The following is a 13,038-nucleotide window of genomic DNA, read 5'->3' on the forward strand; positions in this document are numbered from 1 at the left end:
TATTGAAAGTGTACTGAAGATTTTGCAGCAGAGCAGGTCATGGATTAATTTAATAAGGTCATTGAGGTTCATGTAGAGTGTAAAATGTTTTTGAGTACTCTGGCGTAGTGGGAGTCACATAGTGTCCATGATTTTTTGTAATAATACCAAAACTTGATTTAGCTCTTTTAAAGTGACACCTTGATCAGGGGTGCCTATTTATCTTTCTTGTCTGTGGCCATTTTGTACTTTCATGAATTGCCTTGAATGTGACTGCACCTGAGTGGAAAAAGGCGCAGTCACAGGCAAGAGATTTGTGCTGGAAAAGTGTTTCAATTCCAAAGCTACCTGCCTTTTTTGTGGATTATATGTTGGCCAATTTATCCGAACAGTCAGAAAAACATTAAAATACAACCGGGTGACATTTTATTTTCTAAAATTTATAATGTAGTTAAAAAAGCCTCAAATACAAAAAAAAGGTACAGAAGGTTTATTCAATGGTGAGTTTTCTCTAAGAATAATGTACCTGATTGCAGAATTTAATGCAAAAACAGTGAAGTTCAGCTCCAAATGATCATTTTCATTTTCCCCTTCAGGCTACTTAACTTAATTGTGAGGTGACGACTTTAGGCAGTAATATTAATTATTCCCAGTTTAAAAAAGACATTTATCACGCATCTGATGAATTGAAACATATGCCAAATGTTTTATGATCACATAAATTGTGTCACAGCAGCAGAGGACAGGGATGTTCATGCACCCCGGGATGAGAATCACTGCAGTAGACCTGAAGGGAGTAACCTGCCCCTCAGCGTGTGGGGAGCAGGTAACAAGGAGAATGGAGCCAATTACAATTATTGCCACTACTGTGTGTGTGTGTGTGTGTGTGTGTGTGTGTGTGTGTGTGAGGACGAGGAAGGCCTTGCTTTAGGGAAGGACAATGTGACAATTTGTTATATTTTAAAGGTCAAAGCTGATCTGTTATCCCTGTCTCTGGCTTTTTAGGTCACGTGTGTGTGTGTGTGTGTGTGTGTGTGTGTGTGTGTGTGTGTGTGTGTGTGTGTGTGTGTGTGTGTGTGTGTGTTTTCCTGGGTTTGAACATTGAACGTGAGGACAGCTTTGGAAAGTGAGGACATTTTGTCTGGCACTCACTTAGAAAGGTTAAGGTACAGACTTGGTTTTAGAGTTGAGGTTAAAGTTTAAGGGTTAGGTTTAAAGATAAGGCTGGTGATATTATATATTTTTCCTATTGTCAACAAATCATGTAATTGTGCAAGACAGTGTTAGGGGATGTCTCCCTCGCTCTCTTTTTTTTCTCCTTATTTTCTCTTATCCAAAACCAAGCTTGTCTCCTTGTTTTCTTAACTCACATAGCTATAACACACTGTTTCTCTGCTTTCTCTTCCATAAATAGTAACTGATTGCATTGTTCCTGCCACCATGGGATGCACAGATAGACACAAACAAAACAAGAGTTGAAAGACTCTTTTAAGAGTTTATTAGAATTTGGCAATTTTTTATTGGTCCTAAGTGCCAGTTAGTGTTGGCCATTGTTTATACGTTCATCCAAAGATAAAAGCAAAGGGAAACCCTTTTCAATATACTAACAATGCACAAACTAATTGCTATGCAACCACGACTGCTACTTTTCCAAGGAAGTGAAAGATTGAGGTATGACATATTTCCAAAGAAACTTTTCAACTGTTATACAATCACATTGCACCAATTTGGGATTCACCTATGTTTTTACCTATTAGATAAATGTGTTTCTAGTGCAACTTCTTGCAAACTAGTGAATGACTTTTGCCAATTTCCAGTGAGGCTAGAATCCCAGCTTCTCTTTCTTCCTCCCCCTCGTTCTCTCTGTCAGACAAAACTCATTTTATCTCGTTAGTTTATCAGCCATGTCGTGACTCCCACTACGCCAGAGTACTCTCTCTCACTCTCTCTCTCTCTCTCTCTCAGTTTCTGTTTGCTTTCTTGGCATGACATTTAAATACATTTGTGTTGCCAAAACATATGAAGGAAAGTAGTGGATAAATTAAAAGATAAACAATGGGGATACCACTACTGGCTGTAGCTCAGGAGGTAGAGCTGGTTGGCCATTGATCATAGGGTTGTTCAATCCCCAGCTCCTCCTGTCCATGTGTCTCCATGTCTTTAAGCAAGACACTGCACCCAAATTGCTCCCAGTGAGCCAGCCCTGCATGTGAGTGTGCAAGTCACCGTACAAAAGCATCTGTTATATGAATATAATATAAAGAAGTGTGAAAAGTGAACATAAAAGGTTTCATTCTTAAGATTTCAGTCCTGGTTGTTTTGGCAACGCCTGTGGTTACTGCATTTAAATACTGTAATACAAGTCACACAGTTCTGTTCGAAATTATACACGTATCGACACTGGGGGCAGCTACCCAGTCAGAAATGCAACAGAAGAACAATTGGTGTATTTGTATTTGTTATTTATAGCGCAGCCAAACAAACTGTGGGCTGAGAGGGTTCATTGTGTTCTCTTAATAAAGAAGACTAAAGACAGTCAACAATGTCATCTGACATGTTAATACTGAACTCATGATCAAAAGTTGTGTTCAGCATTATGTGAAATTGCCTTTTGTCTTTTACATCACATCTACTATGAGCATGGCAGAGTTTCCTGGATACAAAAAAAACCAAAGCATCTTGTGTGTATTGTTCAGGTCTAACAAACTTGTTGAGTGCATTTCTTAACTCAAAACATTTGCAAAGCCGATTTTTAATAATATTTTTAGTTGTGCATTGTTAACATCCATGTTTTCTTGCTAGCAGTCTTCTTCACTGCCTTTGTTAGCGCATTGCTATGTTTCTAGGCGTGTTACCACCACCAAGTTTCAATAAGTGGAACTGACGGCAGGATGTGAATCGCGCCCCACGCAGGCTTGCATGGTTGAACTTGCATCCTCATGCGCGATACAAACAATCGTACTACTAGTGGTCAAAACAGACAAAAAAACTGAAAAAGAGCTTTTTCAGGCAGAACAAGGAAAAAGGTTTAAATATTAAAGAAAGAAAGCCTAATTTATTAAGGCATAGTACTGGTTTGAAACACCATCTTGTTTGGACCTTACAGGGTCTTCATAAATAGTTGTTGAATGGCTATTGTTAAAGAGGATTAAAACTCACAATATATCTTGTGTATCCTGTCATGTAGTGGTATGCTGATTTTACAAATACAGTCATGTCATTCACATTCCATGTGTGCTGTCGTTAAAGTTCAGTGTAGGTTAACGAAGATTATATTTCATCTGCCTGTGTTGCCTTGTGGCAGCATGTACCAAAGTGAACTGCCAGTCCTACAGTGTTTCTGTGTTCCTTTAACACAAAATGAAGCGTTTCATCATCAGCAAGGGTCATAAACTGCTTATACTCATGCAGCTCTAATGGTCTTATATTTCAGAGATGTGCAGAAGAATTATGTCTCCGTTTTGATATACTGTATTTCTCAGACAAAACATTTCTTTTTCTCTGCAGCAGTTCAGTCCTCCATTTTCTTCTCTAATGGTGCTAGACTGCAAACATATTCAGACTGAGACAGACACCCAGACACATTCAAACACACACAGGCTGCAAATTGCTCATGTCTGTGTCTTCCCCACTGTCTCAACAAGTGCAAGAATCTGAGCAAAATCTCTCTTTTCCCTTTCCAACAGAGAGATCGTTTTGTGAAGCTCCTGGATCAGCTGCACAACTCCCTGCGCATCGACCTCTCCATGTACAGAGTGAGTCTCTGCTTTGAACTGCTGTTGTTCTTTTCTTCACCACATACAGATCTATAGCCTCAGTCCATCCCAGTGACATGTAAGTTTGTCACCATTCATTTACAAAAAAAGGACGTGGTGGATAGGTAGAAATCAGAATACCACCTTCTGCTGTCAATTGGCTTCTTTATTTGCTCCAATATGCTCTTGATGTTAAAAATCTCTTCTCAGCCACTCAGATGTCCATCACTTGAGTTTATTCTGGGGTCACAGCAAGTTTTTCATATAGTTTTGTCAGGATGATGTGCCTCTGTCTTATCACATTCATTGTGACTGTTTGCTTGTAGTTATGCAGTGATAAATTAAAAGCTGAGTAAACTGGGAGCTCGATATAATGAACATTAAAAAGGCAAACAACCACCGTGAAAGGAAGATAAACTTTCTATCCAAAGAAACAAAGTGTGTTAAGTGTGTGTGTGTGTGTGTGTGTGTGTGTGTGTGTGTGTGTGTGTGTGTGTGTGTGTGTGTGTGTGTGTGTGTGTGTGTGTGTGTGTGTGTGTTTGTCTGCAGAACAACTTCCCTGCCAGCAGCAAGGCTCGCCTCAATGACCTCAAGTCAACAGTGGATCTTCTCACCAGCATCACGTTCTTCAGGATGAAGGTAGAAACAAAATATCAACTCAATAATCAACAGATCATGAAACCAAACATCAGATACATGCAACACTGCTTGACTGATTTCACTACAGAAAACCTGGCTTTCTTAAACTGTGTGTTTTTATGTTGAAAACAGATGTTATTTTTGGTTTCAAAACAGGCCAAAACCTTTATATTTACTTTAGAATAAGGGCACATTTATTGAGACAATATCCAATAGAAAGATAATCATAGCAAAGCTAGTCATACTCTAAACTCTTTTTTTACATAACCTGAAGTCTCCACTCAACTGTCACTACAAAATGTCCAAAATTGGCAGATTTATTTGTAGATTTTGGTCCTTGTGAAGACTTTCATAAGGGTAGAAACACAAGAGCAAACACACTCACAGAGTTGAGCTGCAGTTTTGCAGGATTGATTGCAGCCTCTGACTAATGTCTCTCAGTGAGCTTGCGCTGTCGAGTTCAGGTCTGTTATGGGAAGATTGATTCCACACTGGAGGACAGAGGAAAGGTCGTGGATCTCTGTGTGTGTGTGTGTGTGTGTGTGTGTGTGTGTGTGTGTGTGTGTGTGTTAATGTTTTCATGTATCCATGCATGCATATTTGTTTTCTATTCCAGTTTGGAATGAAGCAAAAATAAGGCTTTGAATCTCACCTTTGGCCTTAATTTGTCCAATTATTTCTGTTTATATTATTTCCATTGATTTATTTGTAATGACCCATTATTTATATATTGTTCATATCATATGAAAACCATATAACTTCATCTTTGAGGATTTTTTTTTGTTTTTTCTGTGTTTTGACTTTTCCTGGTTCTCTGATTGTTGAGACAAATTTTATAACCTTCAGGCTTTAAAAATCACAACTTCTTGCTTATTGTCCAAAGAGTTTATATTCTAGATTACCTGACCACAATGATACGATAATGTTTATATTTACCCACAATATGGCTTATGAATGCATAAATGTCTGTGTGTTTCTGTTAAGTTATATCTGACTTGTCTTCCCACTCCACTGTCCGGTCTTGTGCAGGTCTTGGAGCTGCAGAGTCCTCCCAGAGCTGCCAACGTGGTGCGGGACTGCGTCAAGGCCTGCCTGAACTCCACCTACGAGTACATCTTCAACAACTGTCTGGAGCTCTTCAACCGCCAGTTCCAGTCCGCCGTCCAACCAGTGAGTTGCTAAGCATCAACATGTTTTGAGCTTCTACAGTTGATGCTCCGGAGAAATGGGCCTGAAATAAATTATAATGTAATACTTGTTGATTCCCATTTGACAATTTACCTTTTAATTGCTACATACCACAGGAATGTTGAGGTCAGAGACCACTACAGAAAAGCCTGATAGTGATAGTCAAGGACACTTTGGTCGTTGTTGTGACACTCTCACCATACCATACCACCAACCATTCTACAGGGTGAAACAGATCATGGTCGTTGGAAACCTGAAGTTATGTTTTGTCACTGTTTTGATGTTCTCAGTGTGAGAACCATAGCTGATCCTGCCTCAGTAATGGTATTTTGAATATTGCAATTATTGTCAACTTCAGCAATCCAAGGCAATGTTACACAAAGTCACCTCCACCATTTAGTATTAAAGCTTGAGCAACGGGTCTACTGGAAGTTTTAGGGCCAGTGGCAACATATTCATACCATATACTGTATGTATGTATGTATAAACACATAAATAGTATGCTAATGTTAGCATGCTCGCAGTTAGAGCATTAACATGGCAATATTTAAGATGCATTGTTGGATATTCTATTAATAAAACAAAACACTTTCAGGGTCCTGGAGTGGTTCTTTGACAAAGTCCATTTTAGAGTATATAAATCAAGCAAAAACAGGATGTGAATCTCACTTTTTGATTAACCTCCTCCAGTTGCTCATATTAATCTCAGTACAAACAGCACATGCTGGCTTCGCCTTAATTGGTGCACTAATTAACACGAGTCTCCATCAGCCGAAGAATTATCTCCAGAACACTGAATATTTTTAACTGTGCCCAGAAAGATTCATGTCTCAATGTGTCTAAACTCATTAAATCAGTCTGTGTTCAGTATAAATTAACAATACTTTGCATGTTAATCAAGAAAAGTCTCCTTTTCAACTTTATGGAGTGTGCAGAATCTTGTCACATAAACATGGAGCCAGAATATTTGAAAATAAATTGTCTCAGTATAGTGGAGGAATAATATTGTAATTATTGTTGTAAATTATTCAGTGCAGATCATTCACTGAAATTGCAACTTGTTTTTGTTCTGTGCTGCCACTAATTTCATAACAGCCTGCTGGACATCTGGTTTTGGATTCAACTTCTCATAGGTGTATTAACAAACTAAATTCTTACATCTTTTCATCTTCTGTCTTTTTCCCTCTTGCAGCCTCAGCCAGAGAAGAAAAAGAAGAAGAAGGAAAAAGCGGAAGGAGAGGAGGAGGATGACGATGAAGAGGAAGATGAGGAGGAGGAAGAGGAAGAGGAGAAGAAAGAAGAGAACCAGCAGGAGGAGCAGGGCCCGAGCATCCAGAATCTGGACTTTTGGCCTAAACTCATCACGCTCATCGTCTCCATCATTGAGGAGGACAAGAACTCGTACACACCCATCATTAACCAGTCAGTACTAACTTTTGTTCTGTTTTATTTGGCATATTGTAGTTCTGAGATCAGTGAAAATGTGTGTTCATTTCTATTATGTCATAGTTTTATTAGTGAAATGACATGTAGCCATTCTATTTTTTTTAAAAACATTGTTCACACCATGTTGAATTTACTGTAAATCACACACACTGATTGAGAAAAATTGTTCTCAGCAGCTTCCTATTGACACATACAAGCAGCATCATATTGAAATGTTTGGTTGGCTTTGACCTTCTTTAGTGAATGCTGTAAAAGTATTCAAAGATTGAAATTTATCAAAAGTTTCATTTATATTCATTTTTTTTAATTATTTGTACATAAAAAAGTATGTGGGCAGTGGTCTTTTGGATAATTCAAAATTGAATCTAAAATATTTGAAATTTTTGCCGTTTTTTCAACTTTAAAACATGTTATTTAATGGGTTTTTTTGGACAAAAAAAGATTGCTAGTTTCATGTTTTTTAAAGTCGTTGCTGTAAGTTGTTTCGCTTTAATGATGTTACTGCTGTAAACACAGTGAGCTGTTAAAATATTGGCTTAAAAAATATTAACATCAATTTGTTTTCATGCTGTAGAGATCTGAGAAAAGCTCAAGCTACTGTGTGTGTGTGTTTGTGTCTTTTGCTTGATTGCATGTTTGTGTATATATCCAACTTGCTTAAGGACGCTCAGTTCATGTGTTTACATGTTGTCGTACTTCTGATCATACACACACAAAGCATCAGTTATTAAACTGAATATCAAGCAGAATATTAACATACAGACATACACACTAGCAGAGTATGATACAATACGATATACTTTATTGTCCCCAGTGGGACATTTTTCTTGGACTCATGTGCTGCACATATAGAGCTGGCTGCCCCCACAGTAGTGATAATGAAAAACAACAACATATAAAAAACAAAGCAGCACATACTGTAGCAAATCACAACCACAAATTACACGTCTTGCACATTACACATATTGCACATATACAACTAATACTTTTACTGTTTTACTGTCTTGTCCTGAACTCTGACTTCTTCCTCCCTTTCAGGTTTCCTCAGGAACTCAATGTGGGTAAAGTCAGCGCTGAGGTCATGTGGATGTTGTTCGCTCAGGACATGAAATATGCCCTGGAGGGTAAGACTCTGTGTGTGTGTGTGTGTGTGTAAGAGAAAGAGTAACAGCTCAGACTATCTTGCCTCTACATTCACACCTTCTTTTCTTCACTCCATCACCTCTATTTCTTCTTTTCTTCCATCGTCTCTTTCAGTTTTGCACAAAATTGACAACTATCGCTGGAACAATGGTGAGATTATAGACAAACATAATGTAGCTGATGACAAGATACAGTCAGAAGAGTCAGTAGAGGGGCCGCTGCTGTATTGTTTGTCTATGCAACATCACAAAGTCGAGTCAGAGAGTCATAGCTAACGAACATCATCTGAACCAACCTGGAAAAACGGTCCAAAAAAGTAAATACTGTTATAGTCACTGTGAGTCCAGGTCCTGTGAGCCATGGTCAGATATAACAGGTACTTTCAAGATAAATGCACCAACAGCTGTTTCAAGTTAGTGAGCCATCATCTTTAGACTACTTTGACACGCTGAGAGTCCCATTGTCTCTTTTGAAACCTGCTTAGCTACTCAATATTCTGGCTTTTGACTGTATCTTAATTAGATTTGTAGAAACTGAAACATTGTTTAGCACTCTGATGCCTGCGAAACTCAGCTTTAACATTAGTTAGTTAGTAGAATTCATTTAGATTAGACTAGAATTTTCTAGCTGAGTCAGCCCTCAGATGCTTTCTGAGTTCAAATCACAAATTTGAGAAAAGTCCTTTAGGAGAGCCATGTCTAGACTGTTTTCCCTGTCTAGTCTACCTTCCAGCTCCCCTAGTATTATGTTCTGACATTATTTTTTCCATCTCTGAAACCATTCTCATCTCAGTCATTGCTTTATCAAACTTATTTCTCTGTTTTCTCTGAACTCTCGTTGGTTTGGTTTGTAATTCTGCTGCCATCTCAGCTCCCACCACATTTTGCATCCGCAAAGTTGACTTCTACACTGGTAAGACTGTGTATGAGTGTGTATTTGTAATTACATCTATAGCAGAGATTCCCAACCTTTTTTGCACCGTGGACCATTTTTATATTGACAACGTGGATCAGACAATGAGAGGGGGGGTGATCGCCAAACATAATAGTTCTCCATCTGTAGGCACACTGAAACTATATATATACTGTATATGACATTTTATAACTACAGAAATATTTTGATAAAACTAGTACCTCAGTGCACTGTGGCACTGACTCTTCGACTTACTGCTGCTGTTTGTAATCTTGGAGTCATCCCATAATTGGAGCCCAAAATGAAATCAGACTTGGCCTCCAGGATTGGCCTCCTTGCTCTCATTCCTCCATTCATTTGTTCGTTGGTTGGTTCATGCGACACAAAGAACACTGATTGGATTTTGATGAAACTTGCAGTGAAGAATCTTGCCACATTTTTTAAACTGGCCCAGACAAGTCGCTGTGTTACTTTACTGCAGGAGTGTCTTATTTGTCTGACTCTCTGGCAAGTACAAGGATCCTTTTTTTATATTGTTGTTCCCCACAATGAATTTAAGGGGACAGACTAATAATAGATATCTCTCTGTCCATTTCTTTATTGGTCCATCCATCTGTTACCCTTGATATCTTATGTAATGCTACCTAGAAATGAGTTAAAACTGGAGGAATGATGCATTTCAGTATCTGAGGTATCTCTGATCAGAGTTGGATGACTTGGAAAGTTGAAAACTTAGGAAATGACCGACAGGATGTGATCTGATCTGTTTCTTTGTCTGCAGAAGGGGCATGTGAATAGATATAGATATGTTGCTCAGGATTGTACTAACTACTCTTTCTGATTATCAACTCACTACCTTTCATGTAAAATGTGAAAGATTCATGGGTACAAACGAACATGCCAACAAAATTTCACTGTAAACCTGTAAACTGCTCCAGCACACCTCAATAAATGAATCTGCCGTGTGTTTATTTTTGTGTGTTTGTGTGTGTTTTTCTGTGTGTGTGGTTGTCGTTTTTTACAGAACACGAGAAGCATAGGCTCTGTAAGACTGCTGACTACATGAACCTGCACTTCAAGGTCAAGTGGCTTTACAACGAGTATGTCAAGGACCTGCCCGCCTTTACAGACGTTGTGCCTGAATACCCTGCGTAAGACACACACACACACTTTTCTCACTCATTATCTCACTCACAAACAAAAGGGAGCTCATCTTGATTCATCAATTCTGCCTTTCCATTGAGATTGTGCCTGTTGTTGCATACACAATGATAGACACACTTCCCAGAATTAATAAAAGGAAAAAAATACATTTTGAAAAAGGGATTTAAAAGATATTTCTGAATCAAGCTTTAGAACCAAACAACAAAACATTTTGTTTACTCTTGGTCAAAGCAACACTCATTTCAGTCGACTAAAAAGAGTCACATCCAGTAGATTTTCTCATGTTTCATTTATCAACTTTATGGTTCAACGAAGAGGTTAATGACAGAGTTTTGTCTGTGTGTTGTTATTGTTCCAGGTGGTTTCTCCAGTTTGTCCTGGCCTGGCTGGCTGAGAACGAGGAGGTGTCGATGGAGTTCATGCATGGGGCGCTGGAGAGAGACAAGAGAGAAGGGGTGAGTCAAAGAAGCGAGAATGTGGAGGGCCTTGTGATAGGAAAAAACTATTCTGTGAGCCGAAGGTTTTCAGCTCAGTATGTTTCTATCCATCATTATTTAGGGCTCAGATATGTTTTTTGTTTACTTTAAAAATCCAGGATTTTATCAGTCCTTATTTTCCCTATTTAAAATAGCACAGACTGGAGTTTAACAAATTATTAAGTGCCTAAACTGTGAGATGTTGTGCTTTTTCGTCCTGCAGCACTGATCTTGATCTTTTATCTTGTTGCAATGTTCGGCGTCTTGCTGTTACTAGGCAACACATCACAGCTGTTACTTTTGTGCCTGTTTACAAAAGTCGACTGTTTACTTGTGTGCCAAGTTGTGACTATCACTGGATTACTTTGATACTGGAGAAAACTTAAAAACGTGATGATTCTCAGGCACGTTCTGGAGTTATATGGAGCGTCTATTTTTCTATGGTTTCTAAGCGGCTTTATGGACATTTATTAGTGATGGACATCAGAGATAATATAATGAATAATATAATGAAATATAATGAACTTTCGTACAAATTATATCCTCTCAGTAAAGCCATGTGTATGTGTCCATGTGTATTAAAGAAATCACACTGTTTGGCACTGTTTGAGTGTTATACACTTCAACAGGATGTCAGTAACTGTATAAAGCATGCTTTTGTTTACCAATTTTACCAATGATCTCTTTTTACTGAAGCATCAACAGCCTCCCTGTTGGAAAAAAAATTTAGCATTTCACTCTGACGTTTGAATTTCTTATCTGCCGTGGACAGAGAAATAGCCAGAATTTAATTTAGGCAAACAGGAACAATTTGCAGGCTACTCAATTAGTGGAGACAAGATATTTACACGTTTGTGATCTAAGCCAGTATGACTGGTGTATTACAATACAAATCTTGCATAAATGTAATACATTAGATATATTTCCACTTGCAAACACTGAAGAACTGCAATTCGAGTCACAGTGCTCACAACAAGGAGGAAATTGGAGAAGGGATATGAGAAGTAATGGAAGGTGACTCATGTCCTAAAAATGGAAAAGACTCAAGATGCTTGAAAAATACTAATAAATGATCACATAAAAGCAATTTCACTGCTACTAATTAATACTGCTGAAAGGTTCAAATGTAAACATCTCATACAATTCCTGCTTGTAATGAAAAACTGATACAACTGGTTTATTTTTACATGAAACTTACTTAGTTATTCAGCAGAACCAAATCTAGTATCATGCAACAGCAGCTTCCTAACCATTTGTTGCACAGGGAAACCATATTTTTATGGAGTTGTTGATCGTATTGTAGGAAAGGAGCCAAAGTGCAACAGCAGTAGAAAAACTATGCAGTAAAAATGATAGCTTTGTACAATACTGACACCCACAACAGAAAGACAGCTTCGGTCTCGTGACCTTTTGTTCACAGACTCTGAAGGATGCTTCAATTCATTCAGGTGTAGCAGAGTTCTGCTTTTGGCCAGCCAGTCCCAGATTAACAGAATGTGTGTCTCTCGACCTCCTGTTGGTCCCAAAGCTGCACTTTATCTTCAGGGAACTCTGTTGTTGCTCTGTGAGTTTTTTGAGAGTAGAGTTTAGTCTGCAGAAAAGCCTTGTGGGTCAGGGCTGGAACTGAACACTTTGTTAAAAGTATAATTTTGAAGCACTCAAAATGTTTTTATTGGTCATTAGAGAAGTCCTGCTTTTTACTGTACACGGGGCACACAAGCTGTTCTGGTTCTCTCATCACTACGGGCGCTTTCAGACCAGCAGTGCCGTACAAACTTCATTGCACACAGTTTTTTCCTCATGGAGGGTGTGGGAGGAGGGATGCTTGTTTTTTATTTTCTTTGTGGCCAGTACAGATGGTTGCTCATATGGCTTTGGCTTATCAGACACCAAGACATTATGACATTAATATTATGAGGAAGGATTTTACTGCTCTGGAAAGTTATCACAGCAACAATCATTTTATATTTACTCACATTGATCATGAGGTAAATGGTATAAATGTGACTTTTACGTTAGTAATCTACCAGGAATGTGTGTTTGCAAACGCAGTGCACCTTGCCAGATGGCGTCGCGTTGCCAACGCAGAGGGCGATTAAGCAAAGGTTATATTGCCAGAGCCCTCCACATTGGCACCCCCGCTTGGCCTCATTTAAATGAATGAAAGGACTGGATTTTTTCATGCAGTACTAAAGTGGGTCTGAATGCAGCCTAAGAGTGACGAGGACAATCAAACTCAAACCAACAATCGCAATTAGAAAACAGCCTAAGAAGAATGGTTCAGAAAAATCAAGGTTTGCTCTTCTTTCAGCCATTATTTGTTAAGTAAGCAAACT

The 13,038-nt window shown here is 38.5% G+C and overlaps 1 protein-coding gene across 4 annotated transcripts in view; it reads left to right on the forward strand.

Moving 5' to 3' along the window:
* Positions 1–13,038, forward strand: part of LOC122875723 (protein unc-13 homolog B-like) — a 177,741-nt gene that overhangs the window by 130,338 nt on the left and 34,365 nt on the right. For 3 of the 4 annotated variants that reach the window (XM_044195163.1, XM_044195162.1, XM_044195165.1), the window contains 9 exons: positions 3,666–3,734; positions 4,284–4,373; positions 5,403–5,543; positions 6,754–6,983; positions 8,046–8,131; positions 8,265–8,300; positions 9,021–9,062; positions 10,087–10,213; positions 10,585–10,681. In XM_044195163.1, the coding sequence (XP_044051098.1) occupies positions 3,666–3,734; positions 4,284–4,373; positions 5,403–5,543; positions 6,754–6,983; positions 8,046–8,131; positions 8,265–8,300; positions 9,021–9,062; positions 10,087–10,213; positions 10,585–10,681 (918 nt within the window). The remainder of the gene's footprint in view (positions 1–3,665; positions 3,735–4,283; positions 4,374–5,402; positions 5,544–6,753; positions 6,984–8,045; positions 8,132–8,264; positions 8,301–9,020; positions 9,063–10,086; positions 10,214–10,584; positions 10,682–13,038) is intronic. The other variant, XM_044195166.1, reaches the window with a different exon arrangement.

Source organism: Siniperca chuatsi, linkage group LG5 (assembly GCF_020085105.1).
Source record: "Siniperca chuatsi isolate FFG_IHB_CAS linkage group LG5, ASM2008510v1, whole genome shotgun sequence".
Lineage (NCBI taxonomy): Eukaryota > Metazoa > Chordata > Actinopteri > Centrarchiformes > Sinipercidae > Siniperca > Siniperca chuatsi.